Here is a 20,403-nt window from a genome sequence, read left to right on the forward strand (position 1 = left end):
ATCCACTTGCTACAGATGACAAGAGAAAACACCTTTACAAGTTATTCTTTCACAGCATCTCACTGAAGGCAGAGATAGATTTTTTTTCCCGACTACTCCCCTAAGTAGTGAATTTGAGATCATAAGTCTGTGTAGAAAAAAAATACCCTTCTATCGTTTGTAGAAAATTTCAGATCTATGTCCTGAATTCATAAAGTTGTCTATCAATGGAAACAGCTTCCTTCAATCTACCCCACTTAAAACAGCCACCACCAGCAAATCTCTTCCTAAACATTTTACTCCACTACAAAGTTGCTCCTCTGGAAAATTTTGACTGATTATCACTCCAAACTACTTTTCATTCAGGAGCAATAATCAAATTTACCCTGCAAAACAGATTGAAAAAAAAACTGTTATTTGTTACAGGTTCTGTGCAATTATCTTTGTCGTTTTGTAAAGTATGGTAACAAAACTAAAATAACTTTCCCAAAAGTACAGCTTCTTCAGAAATAAGAACATCAAAGTACAATATCTGTTTTGTGCTGCCAGTTTTAAAAATGTTCAAAGAAAAATCACTTTATCTTCAGAAACATAAACATTTCCAACATCTGTAGAATATATTGGCATTGTGATTTTGTATCTTTCCTTGATACATTCCTTTGTTCATAAAAACGCCTTGCCCCACTCAATTAATCCTTTTTGGCCAGCAGTATTACCAAGTTACTTTCTTGGTTTCAACTAGTCTGCAAAGATTGGTATTGTTAGCAGATCAAAACTAGTTTGCATTAACTTTCTCAATCAAAGTTAAATGAGAACACAAAAACTTCAGAAATAAAAGCAGGAATAGGCCAATCAGTCCCTCATGCTAGATATGTTATTCAATGAGATCTCCTCTGATCTTTCATTTTAGTGCCATCTTCCTCACTAAACTCACATTCCTTGAAATCGGAAGAAAAAATAAACATTTTATATCTTCCTGAAAAAGATGAAAAAATTCATTGAAATATGCTAAAAACATTTAAAAACTCATTGCAGTGTAGTCTGAAACTAGAAAGAGAAATACAATTCTTTTAATTAGTAAATGTCCTCAATCCCTCGAGGAAACCCCTGAATACTTCACAAATCAAATTATAACTTTCCAAGATGCAGCCAACAACTTCCTAGCATTAACTCATTTTCTTAGCCAGCTGTATATATTATTACAGAACTACAAAAATTTATATTTAAAAAGATTTGTCTATTAAACTCTACAAGTGTACCATTTAATATATGGACTTCATTAAGAAAAGCATTTTTGACAGAACTTAAGAAACCTACAGTTGGCTCACATTAACCATCTTACAAATTAAATGATAACTGATTCCATAAGTTTATATTGGATTGATCCAAGAACAGCTGATACACCTTGGTTTTTGTTATTAATCCCACTTCTCCAGATTTTATCTGCTTGAGTGCATTTAAAACAGCTGCAGACAAATCACATTTTATAAAATTCCACTTGTGTTATCAATACTCCAACCATTTCATTGATACGTGCTTGATCAAGGATTCAATTTCTTGAATCTATCCTCAATTATGGCTTTTGGCTCCTTTTTCCTTTAAAATGAAGGCAATTTATCTGGTAGCTAATTGATATACTGGATGAGTTTATTAACATTTCCCTTCTGCACTTTCAAACAATCTTTCACATGCTTCTGCATGTTTTTACGATATTCCAATAAGCCTTGCCATCATTCTTCTTCCAAGCTTTAAAAGATGGTATTTTTTTGCCAGATTGCAAACCTGATTAACACATTAATCCAGTGCTCTTGCTTGTTTACTATAATTATGGATTTAAATTAATGATGTCTTCATATAAACCTGTATAATTGAGACATATGAATTTCCTTTGGGGTAAAAATAATTTCAATAAGCCAAAATGATCTGTGAAATTCGAAAATAAAAAAAAATACATATCCTTAAACTAACCCATGAGGATATTTTCACTTTTCACTAAGTTGAAACCTAGTTGGCCAACGGACTGCTTATTTAAAAGTCATTTGTCTGAAACAAGATACTCAAAAAGCTCAGTATCATTAATTCTATTCCTTCCTCCATAGATGTTGCCTGACTGACTGAGTACGTCCATCATTTGCTAATTGCACAGTGGCTGCCTGATATGTGCATTTCTACCATTTTAATCAGCATCCACTGTAATTTGCTGATGGAATATCTTTGATATTGCTTTAATCAATGCGGAATTATCCAACATGGGGCACAGTTTCAAGTTCTGCATTGCTTTAAGTTAGTCATTCAGGGCATCTCCAAAAATATAACTTCTCCAACTGATTTCAGTTACCTTGGAGAGAATGAGAGAATCACTCAGGGTATAAATCCCATCTTTCTGCAGCGACTACAACAGGAGCTGCACATACAAAATCTCTTGTGAGGATACGACCAGCCTTGACTAATTTCTGAGCAATTCAATAAATGAAGAGCACTATCAGGACATGCATGACTGATAGTAATGAGTGAAGTACCAGAGAGCAGCTCTAACCTCACTTTCACCTGCCAGTCAGTACTCTCCAGAGAGAGGATAAGGTCTATAATGACCGAGGTTTTTTTTTAAACTTCTCATTGTTACACAGCACCACAAGAAAGATTCTGAGGAAGATTGAAATGAAGATGTCAAGAGGCTATGCCTGGATTGAGTGTCTGGAAAGAGGATGCAAAGTTCAGGATAAGAAGATGGTCATTTAGAAGTACGATGAGGAAGACATTATTTACTTTAATGGTTCCAAATCCTTTGAAAGTAACAGTATCAGATGCCTGAGACCGCTAAATCATTCAGCCCATCCACAGATGAGACTGATAGTATTATGAACATTAATGAATCAGAAGACAGAGTTGGACCCAAGACCAAGAATACCACAATGCCTACTTAGCTTCATTTCCAAAAGATCATACATGTATGTTCCCTCATACAAAATAATTATTTGGCATATTAAGAGACTAGGCATAAAATAGGCCTACCTTAGATGCTGCTCCTCCATTGATGATAGACTTCACAAATATGCCCAGGTCAGCATGATTCTCTTTCGACCTATTTCCTTTGACACTAACTCCAAGGCCTGCAGATCCAGTGTCATTGAGAGGAATTTCAAAAGTCAGGAACTCCCTCGTGCCATCTGGTGTAAGAACCAAGTCATCATCCTCTGCTTTCTAAAACAGAAGACACATAACATTGCCACTTAAGATTATTACTGTTTATCACTGCATCACTTTTGAATGAAGATCAGATCTTCCATTATCGCTCAATCATAAAAGAACACTTAAAAGCATTCTCTCATATTTAATGCTGCAACTAATTAACATCTAACATTAAGAGATTCAATTATTCAAAACATGAAGTGCATGTAGCTTCCATTTTATAAACTTGACTACAAAACAGTTCATTATACTTTTATAAATAAAATGCAATTCATTTATGATAGATAATAATGACAGTGTTTTCACTATGTGTGCAATGTTATTTGCAACTAAGAACATAGGACGCAGTTAACACTGAACGAGGGCAACACTCTGAGCTAACAGCTAAAGGCAGAAATAACACGAAATCAAGATCTTAGAAGATCCAAGTTGGGCAAAAGTAGAACTTCACATCAACAACTCTCATTGATATTATGATGCAAAGATAAAAGAAAAATTAATGCCTTCTGCTCAAAAATACTTATACTTGCACCTGAATTTCAATGGTTCTGAAATTTCCACTGCTGTGTTGCACTGCTAATAGAGCACCACTTGTGAGGTAAGGGTTTAATTATAACATCTTACCTTTATGAGATTGACATGATTTAAAAAAATTATGTTGGGAATATAAAAATGGGATATTTAGTGTGAGCCTAAATTCTATTTGCATTTCCCAGTACACTTATTCACTGCCCTCTAATCACACCTCCTTTGAAGACAACTGCTTTGAATCACTGTGCAAAACCACAAGAGAGAGAATACATACAATCAAATAAACACCTACACATCAACATAAATGCTGCAGGTTAACTGCATTTTATCAGCAGACAACAACTATTTCAAGAGCTATCACAACAACAGTAGCATACCACAGTGTTAGTTCATGGCCCAATGAAGCTTAAAATGAAGGGTTTTGTATTCCAAAAAATCCTGTGAGCACTTATGGTACAAGTATGAAGAAATAGTTTATCAAATTCAGCAATCCCAATGCACTAATAAAGCAATGACTAGCTACAGCCACGAGGGAAGAACAATTAACAAGAAGCAAACATTTACCGTTTCTTTACTGAGTACATATTAAGAGTTTTATCTGAGCTTTAGATATCAGAATAAGAATCAGCGTGCAAGAACAGAATACTGTATTTTTTAAAAAAGTGAGATTGTGTCCAAAGATTCAATGTCCATTTAGGAATCCGATGGCAGAGGGGAAGAAGCTGTTCCTGAATCACTGAGTGCGTGCCTTCTGGCTTCTGTACCTCCTATTCGATGGTAACAGTGAGAAAAGGGCATGCCCTGGGTGCTGGAGGTCCTTAATAATGGAAGCTGCCTTTCTGAGACACCGTTCCCTGAAGGTGTCCTGGGTAATTTGCAGGTTGGTACCCAAGATAGAGCTGATGAGATATACAACCTTCTGCAGCTTCTTGATATCCCATCAACCATCTGAACCAACAAATATCGGCCCAGATTTTACAAAATTACTGATCGTCACTTTCACCACATCATGCAACTGATATCACCTTCGGAATTTGCCTGCAGTTATGGCACAGCGCATCATCTTAAAGTTGCAGTCATTGATCCAACAATTGGGGAAGGGCAAATTATGAGGCTGTAAGGCTAGAACTTGCGGGTGTGAATTGGGACAATGTTTTTACAGGGAAATGTACTATGGATATGTGGTTGATGTTTAGGGATCTCTTGCAGGACGTTAGGGATAAATTTGTCCCAGTGAGGAAGATAAAGAATGGTAGGGTGAAGGAACCATGGGTGACAAGTGAGGTGGAAAATCTAGTCAGGTAGAAGAAGGCAGCATACATGAGGTTTAGGAAGCAAGGATCAGATGGGTCTATTGAGGAGCATAGGGTAGCAAGAAAGGAACTCAAGAAGGAGCTGAGGAGAGCAAGAAGGGGGCATGAGAAGGCCTTGGCAAGTAGTGTAAAGGAAAACTCCAAGGCATTCTTCAATTATGTGAAGAACAAAAGGATGACAGGAGTAAATGTAGGACCGATTAGATATAAAGGTGGGAAGATCAGCCTGGAGGCTGTGGAAGTGAGTACTCAATGAATACTTCTCTTCGGTATTCACCAATGAGAGGGAACTTGATGATGGTGAGGACAATATGAGTGAGGTTGATGTTCTGGAGCATATTGATATTAAGGGAGAGGAGGTGTTGGGAGTTGTTAAAATACATTAGGATGGATAAGTCCCCGGGGCCTGACGGAATATTCCCCAGGCTACTCCATGAGGCGAGGAAAGAGATTGCTGAGCCTCTGGCTTGGATCTTTATGCCCTCGTTGTCCACAGGAATAGTACCGGAGGATTGAAGGGAAGCGAATGTTGTCCCCTTGTTCAAAAAAGGTAGTAGGGATAGTCCGGGTAATTATAGACCAGTGAGTTTTACGTCTGTGGTAGGAAAGCTGTTGGAAAAGATTCCTAGAGGTAGGATCTATGGGCATTAAGAGAATCATGGTCAGATCAGGAACAGTCAGCATGGCTTTGTGAAGGGCAGGTCGTGTCTAGCAAGCCTGATGGAGTTCTTTGAGGAGGTGACCAGGCATATAGATGAGGGTAGTGCAGTGGATGTGATCTACATGGATTTTAGTAAGGCATTTGACGAGGTTCCACATGGTAGGCTTATTCAGAAAGTCAGAAAGCATGGGATCCAGGGAAGTTTGGCCAGGTGGATTCTGAATTTCAGAGAGACATTGATAGGATGTAGAAGTGAGCTGAGAAGTGGCAGATGGAGTTCAACCCAGAGAAGTGTGAGGTAGTACATTTTGGAAGAACAAACTCCAAGGCAGCGTACAAAGTAAATGGCAGGATACTTGGTGGTGTGGAGGAGCAGAGGAATCTGGGTGTTCATGTCCACAGATGCCTGAAAGTTGCCTCACAAGTAGATAGGATAGTTAAGAAAGCTTATGGGGTGTTAGCTTTCATAAGTCGAGGGATAGAGTTTAAGAGTCGCAAGGTAATGTTGTAGCTTTATAAAACTCTGGTTAGGCCACACTTGGAGTACTGTGTCCAGTTCTGGTCGCCTCACTATGGGAAGGATGTAGAAGCATTGGAAAGGATACAGAGCAGATTTAGCAGGATGCTGCCTGGTTTAGAGAGTATGGATTATGATCAGAGATTAAGGGAGCTAGGGCTTTACTCTTTGGATAGAAGGAGGATGAGAGGAGACATGAAAGAGGTATACAAGACATGAAGAGGAATAGATAGAGTGGACAGCCAGCGCCTCTTCCCCAGGGCACCACTGCTCAATACAAGAGGACATGGCTTTAAGGTAAGGGATGGGAAGTTCAAGGGGGATATTAGAGGAAGGTTTTTTACTCAGAGAGTGGTTGGTGCATGGAATGCACTGCCTGAGTCAGTGGTGGAGGCAGATACACTAGTGAAATTTAAGAGACTACTAGACAGGTATATGGAGGAATTTAAGGTGGGGGGTTATATGGGAGGCAGGTTTTAAGGGTCAGCACAACATTGTGGGCCGAAGGGCCTGTACTGTGCTGTACTACTCTATGTTCTATGTGCTAATTCAGATGTTGCACTGGTCACAAACTTCTCCAGATGCAAACAAAAACTGCTTTAGAAATTCAACGGGTTAAATCACGTCTGTGGTGGTAAAGCAATAATTGACATTGCAGATTGAGACCCTGCATCAGTGATGTCGACAATCCCTTTGCCTCTGCAGATGCTGTCTGACCTGCTGAGTTCATCCAAATGTTCATTATTTGCTTACTTGAATAAATGCAATTTACGATTTTTAATAATTAGGCCCTGCTGTAAACTAGTCTTTTTTTTATTTGGCCCTAATGAGTTTGTAAATGATGTGAAAATCCGTAACTACTGTTCTTTAAACTATCTGGACCTGAAAACTCATTTAGAAAACTTACATCTTATCTTTCCTGCATGACTACTTGAGAAAGTGATCTTAAATTACATAATTAAATTAATTATTTAGATATTTCAGTTTCTACTTTCATCATCTGTAACCTTCAAGCTTCATTCAGCAATTTGCATCATGACTAAAAGACAAGTGAAATAATGCTTTCTCAATGATACTTTGTTTGACATCAGCCAAGTTGGTAAAACAATGAGATTTTAATGAACTGATCGGTGACCACAGACGACTTTATGACTGCCTTGTTCTTGCAGAGAGTATTCCCAATCTTTTTGCATCCCTCTCCCGACTCAGCAGGAAAAGTCAGCATTTTGTCAAACGACAAAGTCAGCCCAGTTTTGTGAAAGGGGCATGTTTGACCAATTTACCGGGGGTTCTTCCAAGAAGTAACGTGCTGTGGATAAAAGGGACAGGTAGACAGCCTCCTGGTGACAAAATGATGTAGACAGAAAATAAGCTGGTTAGCAGGAAAGAGAGAGTTGGCATGAATCCTCTCCCTTCTCCAGCCTCGTATCCCTTTTGCCAATCAACTTCCCAGATCTCAGCTCTATCCCTCCCCCTCCTGTCTTCTCCTATCATTTTGGATCTCCCCCTCCCCTCCCACTTTCAAATCTCTTACTATCTCTTCTTTCAGTTAGTCCTGACGAAGGGTCTCAGCCTGAAACGTCGAATATACCTCTTCCTATGGATGCTGCCTGGCCTGCTGCATTCACCAGCATTTTTTGTGTGTGTTGCTTGAATTTCCAGCATTTGCAGATTTCTTCGTGTTTGAGTTGGCATGAATGGGTATTTTTGTGGTTGGCAGGATGCAGTATGTTATGTGTTACAGAATCAGTGTAGGGACTATGACTTTTACAACTTCCTACAATGAACTTGGTAAAAGCCAGTTATGACATGCCCGCCAAATTTACAGATGACTTAAAGTGAGAAATTTGTGAGGATAACATCAGAAGACTACAAAAAATCCATATGTACCATCAGCCTAAATTTGCTGCAAGGTTGACATTGCAACTCTCAAGCTAATATAAAATACAGTGAGACACCAAAAGTAGTACAACCCAGCCACATAAATCTAATTCAAAATTCTGTGTTCAGGAGAATGAATCTGCTCACACTATTTGACTATTCCTAACTAAGTTTCCTCAAAATGTCAACAAAATGGGAGCTAAGTCATGTAAAAGTTGCCCTATTGAAATAAACCTCAAACCCATTTTTTCTGTTTGGAAAACAGAAACAAAGAAGGATATTCTCACTCAAAGAGAATTAGAAGCGTTAAGTATTCAGCAGATTTGTCAAGAACAATGTCCCCAGACTTCCCAATGATTTGTCACAATCAGAACTGGAATCAGGTTTATAACTAATACGTGGCTGATTTGTGCAAGAAAGGTGTGAGCAAAGAAAGAGAAGGGATGGTTAACAATGTTGTTGAAACCACTGTGTACTCAGGTTCTATCAATGTGTGCCATCTCTGTTTCATATATAATTGGAGAATAGTTCCCAATATGCACTTGGAATTGCAAAGGTCATGTAAAACACCAATTTTGGTGAAAGGTCTTTTTCAAAGTTACAATCTTCCCAGAATCAATACATCTGGACAGCATACCAGAACGTTTCACTCTTTTAATTTTCTTTTTCAATGAAGAACATGCCTTGATGTTTGAGTAGTACTTAGTGCAGTTTTAATACAGATGAAATGGATTTATTCACTAAATTAAGCAACTTTAAACAATGACATTCAATTCTCCACCTGTGTGCAATCTGACTTCAAATCAAAGAAAATAACTTCATAAAGATGAGACTGAACTATGTAAAGGCTGTATTCATGCACAACGTAACTTCCTTAACACATTATTGACAGGGGAAGAAAGATCTCACTGTCTGTGCATCAAAGAAAATTAACACAATTTGAGGTGCCAGGAATTTCAGAATTTCAAACCGGAGATCAGGGCAATCTTATTGATAAATCCAACTCAGGTGAATGGAAACTGGAGTCAAGAAAAGCAGAAGAGAGGCCTGAGTTTGAATTTTAAAATTTCACTGATTTTGTGGCTGCTTTAGTGGTTTCTTGCCCATTGCTGCACACATCCCTAATGCAATTGTTTAACTAGTTTAATCCCATTTCAATTTATTGTGAATTCTATAAATTGTGTAATGACTGTGAAATCTGATTCACTAATGCCCTTCGGATATGGTGTACTGATATTCCATAATAGCTTCAATCCCACACTACCAGGGTGAATTATTGCCCTCAGGCCAGTTTTAAATGAACAATACCTGCAACACACCCTCACCTCAGTAATGACTACCTGCCTAAATGATGCAGATACAAAAGACCTGAACTTTGCAAAAAAACCCAGAAATTGCTGAGAACACTCAGCAGATGAGGCAACCTCCCTTTCAGAGTGAAGACCTCACTGCCAGAAATGGAAAAGAGCAAAATTACGTTAACTTAAAGTTGCAAAGGTAGGTAAGGAATCTACAGAATGAAAATTATCTCCTTCATGAAGGTGAGGATTGAGATCAGAGAGGCATGGGAAATGGATGAGGTGCAATTAAGGCTCTGTCCACCATGGGAGAAGGAAAACAACAGTTCAGAAAGAAGGAAGATGTTGCAGAATAAACCTGAGTGAAACCTCATCATCAGAGTAAATAAAAAGGAGGCAGAGCATATCTTACAGGATATATGGGTCCCAAGCTAGTATAGCAGTTAGCACAAAGTTATTCAACTTGGGGCATCGGAATTCAGAGTTCAATTCCGGCATCATCTGTAAGAAAGGATGCACGTTCTTCCCGCGTGCGTGTGGGTTTCCTCCCACGGTCCAAAGACACAGCACTTTGTAGGTTAATTGTCCATTGTAAATTGTCCTGTGATGAGGCTAGGGTTGAATAGGTGGGTTGTGGGGCAGTGCGGTGCGGTTTCTTGAGCTGGAAGGGCCCGTTCCACGCTGAATTAAAAATAAACACAGGATGGGAGGATGTATCATCAAAATGGCTACAAAAGTCTGCTGATTTGTTATGGATGTTTGTGGTATGATAAGAGAGAACCAGGATGGGAAGGAAAGAGTCAGATATGTTCTTTCCATAAACACATGGGTTTCCTCTAGGTGCTCTGGTTTCTTCCAACATTCCAAAGACTTAGCCTTAGTACTAGTGGGTTATGGGCATGCTAGGTTGGCGTCAGAAGCACTGTGGCACTTGCAGGCTACCCACCACAATCCTAGTTGATTTGATTTCATGTAAACAACGCACTACACTGTATGTTTCAATATACATGTGATAATTAATGCTAATCTTTAAGGAGTTCAAGGAAGAAGCTGAGGGCCTTCAGACTGGTATGACAGACATAGTATGATGGAGCTTGTGGTAAACTATATATATATATATGTTGTAACTGGGTTAACTGTCTGGACACGTCCCTCTGCTGACTGCCCCTGTGGCTCCTCCCACAGACCCCTGAATAAAGGTGATTTCGCCCTGCTCCTCCCCCTCAGTCCAGGGGCAGACACTCAGCATGCTGGAAGTCATATTTTACTGCGAATAAAACCCTTTCAGTATTTACCCTACTTCAGTCTTTTGGAGTAATTGAAGGTGCATCAGAGCTTAAGAGGGATCATGCATACATGGTCAATATAAGTCATTTCAGAACTGTTGGCATAACAATGTCTATTACAGAAGCTGAATTATGATGATGTAGCTACCTCAGGCAAGATTCAAATTGCTATTAAGGTTGCTTCCTTTTGAGATATTTACAAATACTTAATCATGTCTTAGGAAAAAGGACTAAGTGGGGGAATAAATTAACTTAGCTTTAAGATGACTGAACTCATATGTTTCACCATTTACAGGAGAATGAGCCCCCTTAACCAATCTGAAAATCTAAGCCAGTTTCCATGACAAGAGGCTATGGTTGACAAGACACCATCAGTTTAGGATGAATGGTGAAAAATCTTTCTGCAACTGACAGTATGTGAGGCTGAAACTTGGAAAAAATCCAGTGTTTAAAGAGATCAAGTCAAAACCTGAAATGCGTTCAACTACAATAATTAAATTTCCAAGGTTGAAAATGGACACAACGTGGAGATCAGAAAATATCTTTCTCTGTCTCAAGAGAAAAATACAAATGCAACTAGGCTAGATGCAAAAGAAATACAGATGCTCATGTATAGTAAATGGGACAGGAGAATGACTTGTATTATTCCAGCTGGAAAACTCTGAAATGAGCATTCATGTGCTAGGTTTCTTTTAACCAACATTGCTTTTCCCAATGGAAGTTGAATTAAAAAATGAATGCTGCCAGATACCACTTTAAATGTACTTCTTTCTTCAGAATATTTACATTTGGAAATGACTCAGTAAGCATAATACTGATAAAGACTTTCTTCTTGCAATACATCATTCCACTTAGTAAAATTATGACAAAAATTAAACACAGCATTAATTTCAGCTTCATTTCAGCAAGAAGGGATCTGTGCAAGTGGCATTGCCATACACCATGGCACAACAAAGGGAACAACATGCACTCTGAATAATGACACAGATTACACCAACTTTTTTTTGTACTTTCTTATATGGGAAGTTCTGTTTTCATGAGGCAGTTCTGATCAAGCAACTCAGTCAAATATTAGCACAACTATGCTTAATGTGTGCAGCATGCAGTAGATTTGATCAAGTCAGTCACAGATGGAGATGGAATGTAAAATGTTTGAATTTTAAATGCAATCCTACCACAAGAGTAAATGAATGGATAACATCACATTGAGATGATAGATTCACCTAGCAATGGCTAGAAATTCAAGTCAAATGGATCAATCTTTGCCAACAGTCTGAACTATTAAGGGGTTAAATCCATTTTCAGTGGTGGAAAGATTAAAAGTTGTAATTATAATTCCAAAGCCTGAATAGAAACTTCAAATTATCTGTAAAATTTCTGTGGGCATGCTGGTGTACAAACTTGTTAGAAATTATTCATGAGATGCAAATTTATTGCCCATCCCTCATAAAACCAGATCACCAAATTTTCAAAGAGAATTATAAAGTACACAAAAATAAGACTTTCCTACAAAATAAAGTACATTAAGGAATAAGAAAGTAAAAGCTCAGCTTTTAGGATGTTTATTTTTTTTCCCAGAACAAAGAGGGATTAGGGAAAAGCTTATAAAAAGAAAATTTTCAGAGGCAAAAAAGGATTGACTATTATACCCCGTTGCTTATTCAAAGTAAGGGATTTATCACCTTAAAATTGCTTGTAAACAGATCAGGCAATGGATTAGAAGAAATTATTTATGTCATCTTTTGGAGTGCTGACTGCTTTTCCACAAGAGATTGGAAAAACCAGTTAAAATATTTGAAGCAGAAGAACATGCAGAATTATGAGATAAAGGCAAAGAGAAATTAGCTTTTGTTACTTCAGCAAACAGACAGCATAATTTTATGTTAATTTAATTGTAAGTAACACACACAAAATGATGGAGGAACTCACCAAGTCAGTTATGGAGGGGAATAAATGGTCAACATTTCAGGCACTGATGGTGGAGGAAGAGAAACCCTGTTCCTTACCGACCGACTGACTTTATCTCTTTCCACTCTGTCACTTGTAAAAATAATAATCCCTTTTCTCAGTTCCTCCATCTCTGCAGCAAATGTTCTCAGCATGAGGGATTCCATTCTAAAACATCTGAGATGTTACTTTTCAAAGAATGGGGTTTTCTTCCAGCTCTTGGCTCCATCTCTCCCCCTCCTGTCTTCTCCTATCATTTTGGATCTCCCCCTCCCACTTTCAAATCTCTTACTAACTCTTCCTTCAGTTAGTCCTGACGAAGGGTCTCGGCCTGAAACGTCGACTGTACCTCTTCCTAGAGAAGCTGCCTGGCCTGCTGTGTTCACCAGCTACTTTGATGTGGGTTGCTTGAATTTCCAGCATCTGCAGAATTCCCCTTGTTTTCTTCCACCAACATCAATGCTGCCCTCACCCATTATCAGCTCCATTTTCTACACATCTGCCCTCACCCCATTCTCCTGCTGTGGTAACAAGAACAGGGTTCTCCTTACCCTTATCAACCACCCCACAAGCCTTTGTTTTCAAGTTTACTGTCATCTGACTGTACATACAACAACCAAACAAAACAATGTTCCTCCAGACCACAGTGCACTCACAAAACATATATCACACACAGCACATATACTAAAATATTATCATAAGTTCAAAAATATAATTCAAAATGCATGTAGTGTGCAGCACAAGTAAACAATAAACAGCTCGCTGTCTGAGTGATGAAACCTTGCTGGTGAGAAGGTATTCATTAGTCTCACAATCTGAGGGATGAAGCTGTTACCCAATCTGCCAGACCAGGTCCTGATGGTTTTGTACCTCCTTCCTGACATAATGGGCAAAAGAGACTATGGGATGGGTATTAAGGATCCTCAACACTGTTTCAGGCTCTTCATCTGCAACGCTCCCAGTAAATATCACAAATAGGGATGAGGGAGACTCCAATGACCCTCTTGGCAGTTTTGTTTCCTGCACATTATCTTCAATAACTTCCACCATCTACAACAGGATCCTACCAGTTAGCACATCTTCCCCTCTTCCCAAATCTCTGCTTTCCATAGTGATCATTCTTCACATAACTCCCTTGTCCACTTGTCCCTCCCTAGTGATCTCCCAGCTGGCACTTATCATTGCAAGCATGACAAGTGCTACAACTGCCCCTACACCTCCTCTCTCACCACCATTCAGGGCCCCAAACAGTTCTTCCGGGTGAGGCGACATTTCACCTGGGAGTCTGGTGGGGTCAGCTAATGCTCTCAGTGTGGTCTCCTCTGTCTCACTGAGACCCAAATTTGACTGTGGACCACGTCATTGAGAACCTTCACTCTGTCCAGCACAAACAGCAGCATCTCCCTGTGGGCATTCATTTCAATTCGACTTTCCATTCCGACACGTCTGTCCATGGCCTCCTCTACTACCATAATGAGACCATACTCATGTTGAAGGAGTAACACCTCAAGTTCTTCCTGGGTAACCTCCCACCTGATGACATTTTTCAATTTCTCTAACTTCTGGTAAAGACTCCCTCCTCCCACTTTTCTATTTTTCCTTCTTCCATACTGGCTCCCTTCTCACACCTTCTCTTCACCAGCCCATTTCCGCTCTCTGTTGCCCCTCCTTCCCTTTCTTCAAGCAGATTCCTTCTTCTTCGGCCCTTTATCTCTTCCACCTGTCATCTTCGACCACTGACCCACCTTCTCCCTCACCTATCACCTGCCAGATTGTATGACTTCCTCTCCTCCCACCTTCTCATTCGGACTTCTGCCCCCTGCCCTTTTAGTCCTGATGAAGTGTCCTTGCCCAAAATGTTGACTGTTTATTCCACTCCATCACCGTTACCTGACCTGCTCAGTTCCTCCAGCATTTTGCATTTGCAAAACCCCTTGCACTTAACTCAATTGTAATTTATGGTTCTAATGTACCAAGCTGCTGCTGCAAAAGCTAATTTTCATGGCATTTATATCTTGGGCATGTACTCTCATGACAATGAACTTGAACTTGAAGGTAAGAAATTGAAGCATGAGAGGCCATTAGGCCACTTATGATTGCTCTATCATTCAACAAAGTTGCTGCTGATCTTTTGCCTCAATATCACTTAATCTATCCCATCAATTTACGCAACCACTGAGCAACCACAATCTTTTTGGGCAGAGAACCTGAAAAGTTGACTACTCCCTGGGTGAACTAATTTCTTCTCATTAATGACTATTTCCATATTTTGAGACAATGACCCATTTATTTGCCCTCCAACCCAAAACACCTACTCTGCCAAATTACGCAAAAGCATGAAGTAGCTCAATGAGACCCCCACCCACAAATACACTGTATACTCTTGCCTCATGCCACCAATTAATATTTGTAGGGCAAATGTACATTTATATATTTCTTCGCAAAATAACACATTATTTCCAAAGTAAGGTAATGCAACATCCACTATTTTTGTTGTTCCATTATATCTTATAACTGTACATTCCATTGAGGCAACAGACCATTTAGCTTACTGAAATCTGGCAACCACACTAGTGAAAAGAAGACAATCTAATTCGTTCATATGCTTCTTTATCAGGAAAACAGTGGAATGAAATTTAAATGTCTCTGAGAATGATCATTCCATTTACAATATCTTGGAACCATGCAGGCTGGCAGCAAGTCACTAAATTACCATGTTTGTAACCCACAGACATGCACTAACAACCCAGAGGCAGGAATTTCAATCTGCCCAGTGGTAGGATATAAAGTCAGTTAAAAATAATCTGCAATTTAAACAATAGCATCTTTGTAATTATGACTATTGAACTACCAAATTGTCATAAAAGTCCACCTGTTTCTCAAACACCATCCAGCAGACCAAACTTCATTCTTTAACCAGCCTGCCCTGCACATGACCCAAACTTGCAGCAGTGCTGGTCCCTTGGCTACATTCTGAAATGGTTCAGCAAGCCGTCGAGTTACATCATGGCTGCAGTGTTAAAACAGAACAAAGATACAACCAGTTCCCGGCACTGAACTCCAACATGTCAAAGTCAGTGCTAAACATGGTCACCATCCACTACACACGTTTAAGCAATGTGCTGGATTCCCAAGCTAAATCCTATCGCACGGAAAGTGTTGACCCCTCATGGATGGCAGTAAAGCAGTTAACAAGTAGGACAGGGAGTAAAGAGTGTGGTTCTCAATATTGATTACAAACTCATAAAATCAAAGCAAACATGAGCTAAGAAACCTCTTTTTGATTTACCGCTGAGCAGCCATTCACAGCTACAGATTGCCCCATTGAAAAGCACTGAATGCTAAACCATACAAAATATGTGCTGTGCAAGGGCTCTACGTCCATTCAGCAGTACCACCACTTCTTAGGCTGGCTTCTTCCCCTTTCCTTTCCAGTCATAATGAAAGACCTCGGCCCGAAATGCAACTGTTTATTCCTTTTCATGGATGCTACGTGACCTGCTGAGGTCATCCAGCATTTTGTATATACACCTCCACTGACTTAGCTGGATCACAGAGTGGTGACACAACAAAGTATTTCCTTGTTCTCACAGGTCTCTCTTTTGCAGATTTATCTATCTAAACACAACTCTGACAAAAAAAAGACTCATCTCAACTCTGCACAAACTTCCCACTGTGGTTTAGTACTAATTGGACAGACTTTAAAAAACTCTGACAACCCAAAATTGGGCATCTAGATGTCATTGTAAACCATCACCAATACAAAAATATACTTAACCAAAATCTGTAACCTCATGAATGGCATATATTTATTTCACTCTTCCTCCAAACAACTCGACAAATTGTACTTCAAAAAAAAAGGCCCAAATGTATTCTAATGGTGTCTAAGCAAGAGCAAAATGGTGCACTTGATTTTATACCACAGAAATTGCCATAAACACAGGAGAGGTAGTGGATAGTGGTCACTCTGCATTGGTGGTAAAGCTTCAGACAGCTGTGATCTATAATAGAGATCATGATAACCATGGAGAGATCTTCTTAACGTCTTTCAGCACTGTTACATGCTTTGTACAATTTTAAGAGGATTGTGCTGTTACCCTGATGGATAATTCCACATTTATCTAAGTTAAAGCAAGATCTGATCAACAAGGTAGGATAACAGTTTTGATTGAAGCTCAGTAAAAGAGCATTCAAATCTGCAGCATGCACAAGACTTTGATATTTCTCTGCACTGATCTCTTTCTACACAATTTATTTACAGTACTTTTTCTCCCCCTTTATCAAACTTGCTTCTTTATACATTGGCAAGGATTTTTATCCATTTCCATTTCTCTTCATCATATCTATTGTTGCCTCTCTAAAATAATTTTCATTTTAATTTAACTTACACAAGAGAGTGTAGAGCAAGTTCAAAGGAAAAAGAAAAATCATCAAGGGAGTTTCTGTTTGAAATTTCCCCAAGTTTTATGAAACAGACAAAATGAAAGAGAAGTATATCACTATGAAATTTTATCTTCCAGCACAAAAATAAACCTATATTTGTGCAACTTTAAAGTTATTAACAGATTAACAAGTACTGAACAACTTTAGATTTATTTATCTAAAAACCAAGCTGCATTATTAAAACATATATATGAATATTTATTCTGTTAACTAAGAAGAAATGATACAGCCAAATTTGTACAGATCTTTCTCCTGGAAGGTTACAATATACCTAATACACATTCAATTATTTATATTGTTTATGAAGAATTATTTGGATTAATTGTTAATTAAAGATTCAGTTTAAATTGTTTATGAAGAATTACCTGGATTAATTTATAACTGGATATGCTCATTTTATTTGCAAGAAGGATAAAAGTACAGCAATTAATCTCAGCATGCACAAACTGAGATGCTCAGTAAAAGGACATGCAAAACTGCTCACTGCCTGCTGCTGGAAGAGTTCTTGGAGGATGTAACATAGGAACTAGCGTTGTCATGGTTTTGATTTTCCTTTCTCCACAGTCACAAATAACCTGCTAGTATTGACCATGCTGTCAAATAACCGATAGCAATTGCACAAGGGCTGATCCTTCTGTAGCACCATACTTTACAAGGACTCCATTCATTCTGGAGAAATACTAAGCATGAAAACTAACAACAGAGAAATGAAAAATGGTACTGTAGATCAGAACAATTGTGCAGGCTACAATATGACTTAGTCCTAATGGCAATGAACACTAGACAAGTGTACGTCTCAATTTCACAATCTAAAATATTTCAATTAAAGCAAACAGAAATTCTAAATCTATTTTTGATTTTATAGCTTGAAACTAAATGCAAGTCAAACTTCATCACAACTACAAATATAGGAAAAGTGTGCTCAGAGGTAAAAGATTTAGGTGTACATTTGAAGTGATGGCTTGTGGGAAGGTTCCCAACTTCTTTCACTGTCCCTTCAAACACTTCAAAACTCAAAGCCATCTTTTCATTCGTTGGGTTCAGAAAAAAAAATACAGGGAATGAGATGTAAAGGAAGAGTTCAGGTGACCACCAGATCTTACATCAGCAGCATACTGCAGCATTCCAAGTCAATTTCAATCAGATGTTCTAATTCTGCAAAGGTGTCTCCACAGATGTGCTTTATATTATTTGGAATTGGATTATTACTGTCACATGTACTGAGATACAGGGAAATATTCCTCTTGCATACTGTTCATACAGATCAAATCACAGTGCAGGAGGCAGAACAAGGTAATACAAAACAACACAGAATGAAGTGTAACAGCTACAGAGAAAGTGCAGTGCAGGTAAACAATAAGCTGCAAAGTCAGAATGATGCAGGGTGAAAGGACAATTTTAGCATTTTTCTAAAACAGCTTGGAACTACAGAAACTTCTCGACAAGTTGCACCAATAATTACTGGTTACCATGGCATCTCTGTTTCATTTTCACATGGGATGCAAAACAATGAAAGAAAAAAAAAACTTGCATACTAGCTCCAAAGACAAACTGCCTAAGCATATGATAACCATATTTTCTTTCCTATGAACTTCAGTTTAAAACATAGAAGCCTGAGCATTTCCACATGCTCCATCTTTCTGAGTCAGCAATATATATCAAGCAGGCCTGGCTGAAATGTCATTCTTTTCAATGCCGCCACAATGTGGTGAGAACAGTTTGTTTTAACTTGCTGCAGCCGATCCATTTTGGTGTCATACATCAATGGTGATTACCTCATAATTTTCTACTTTCACGCTGTGAGTTTCTGTAATAAGAGGTCAGAGGTCTCTTAACTTTCCATTCTCGAGCAGCTTTCCCATTCTGATATACCTTACTTAATACATAGAGGTTATGAAAAAACATATTTTTCTTTCAGAAATGCTTTCTGTATGGGATTAAAAATGGAGCCTATTTGACACCTTTGGAGTTTATATGCTTCCTGCTGAAACAAATGGGGAAGGGGAGAGGAGGTCTGGGGCTCTGATGTTTTTTTTTTGTCATTCATTCTTGGGAGTTATCATCTATTTTCGTGGATGTCTGCAAAGAGTAAGAATTTCAAGTTGTGTACTGCATACATCCTTTAATATTAAATGGAACCACTGAACATGTGAGATTATGTTATAACTTCTTAAAATTCCCAAGCCAAGTTATTTTCCTTTTTGTATTCAAGCAGCAGTTTCATGTAAACTTTACTTCAAAAATTTCTGAATATTAGACCTTAAGTGCAACAAGACCACTGCACAATAATAAATCCAAGCTCCTACTGCAATGACTTTCACTCCATCAGAAATTATTGCCAGAATAAATTCTTAGCACCATTATTTAAAGAATAAAGTTAATATCAAGTATGTTGAAATTACTGCTGTAAATATTTTGGATGACTTGGAAATATTTCTACAGAACTGGATATGATATCAATCTCCTGCAGTACAATACATTGGGGGCACTAAAATCCAGTGTTGGAGCTGTGGAACTGCTTCAAATTTACCTCTTCCACTCTGCTGTGACATCAATCACATGCGAGTGGAATAAGCAGATCCGTGAGAGATTATATTCAGTTGCTACATTTTGTTATTGATATATCTTCCCTGTTCAACTAAACTAAAATCAATTGACAATGTAGGTCAAGAAGAGTCTTTTCTTTTCAAAATTTATTTTGTTGATATTTTCTGAAACTCTGCATGCCATGTACAATTTGTAAAGCCCATTGCAGCAATCTATTCATCTTCATCATGTAAGCACCTGGTGTATATTGGGGCTATAGTCTTCCAGGTCTTAGTGCTCAATGCTTAAGCATTCTCACCTGAAAGCTTGAAAGGCACTCTTTGTATTATTTTAAACAAAGAGTTGTTATTTTCTTCTGCTTTACCCTCACTCTTTGCCAATTTGTACGAGGCAATGTGTTCAATATTCTCCAATACCTGACAGTGACAGTGACGAGGCTACATGGTAAATTAGGGCAGTGTTTACATAAATAACATGCAATGATCACTGAGCAAGGCCATGTGCGAATTCAATTAGAAAACTCCTCTTGCATGCAGTGAAACCTGAAAAATATTTAGATATGGGCTGCTAAGTGGCATGTAACATTTGCAGCAGAAAAATTGCACACAATGACGATCTCCAGCAAGTGAAAGTCTAACCACTAACCTTGACAGCACCACCATATAACGTGGAACTGACCTTTTAGCCTTCCAGATCTGTGCTGACCATGGTGTGTGGTCTGTAAGTCTCTACTGTTTGCCTGCTTATGTGTCTGCCTAAATGCCTTCGAAACATTGCTATCGTATCTGCTTCTATCACCTCCCCTGGCATC

General features: G+C 38.6%; 1 protein-coding gene across 5 annotated transcripts in view; it reads right to left on the bottom strand.

Moving 5' to 3' along the window:
• pard3aa (par-3 family cell polarity regulator alpha, a) overlaps positions 1 to 20,403 on the bottom strand; it is an 883,471-nt gene that overhangs the window by 306,235 nt on the left and 556,833 nt on the right. For all 5 annotated transcript variants that reach the window (XM_063044362.1, XM_063044364.1, XM_063044363.1 and 2 more), the window contains one exon: positions 2,992 to 3,180. In XM_063044362.1, the coding sequence (XP_062900432.1) occupies positions 2,992 to 3,180 (189 nt within the window). The remainder of the gene's footprint in view (positions 1 to 2,991; positions 3,181 to 20,403) is intronic.

The sequence above is a fragment of the Mobula hypostoma genome, chromosome 3, assembly GCF_963921235.1.
Source record: "Mobula hypostoma chromosome 3, sMobHyp1.1, whole genome shotgun sequence".
NCBI lineage: Eukaryota > Metazoa > Chordata > Chondrichthyes > Myliobatiformes > Myliobatidae > Mobula > Mobula hypostoma.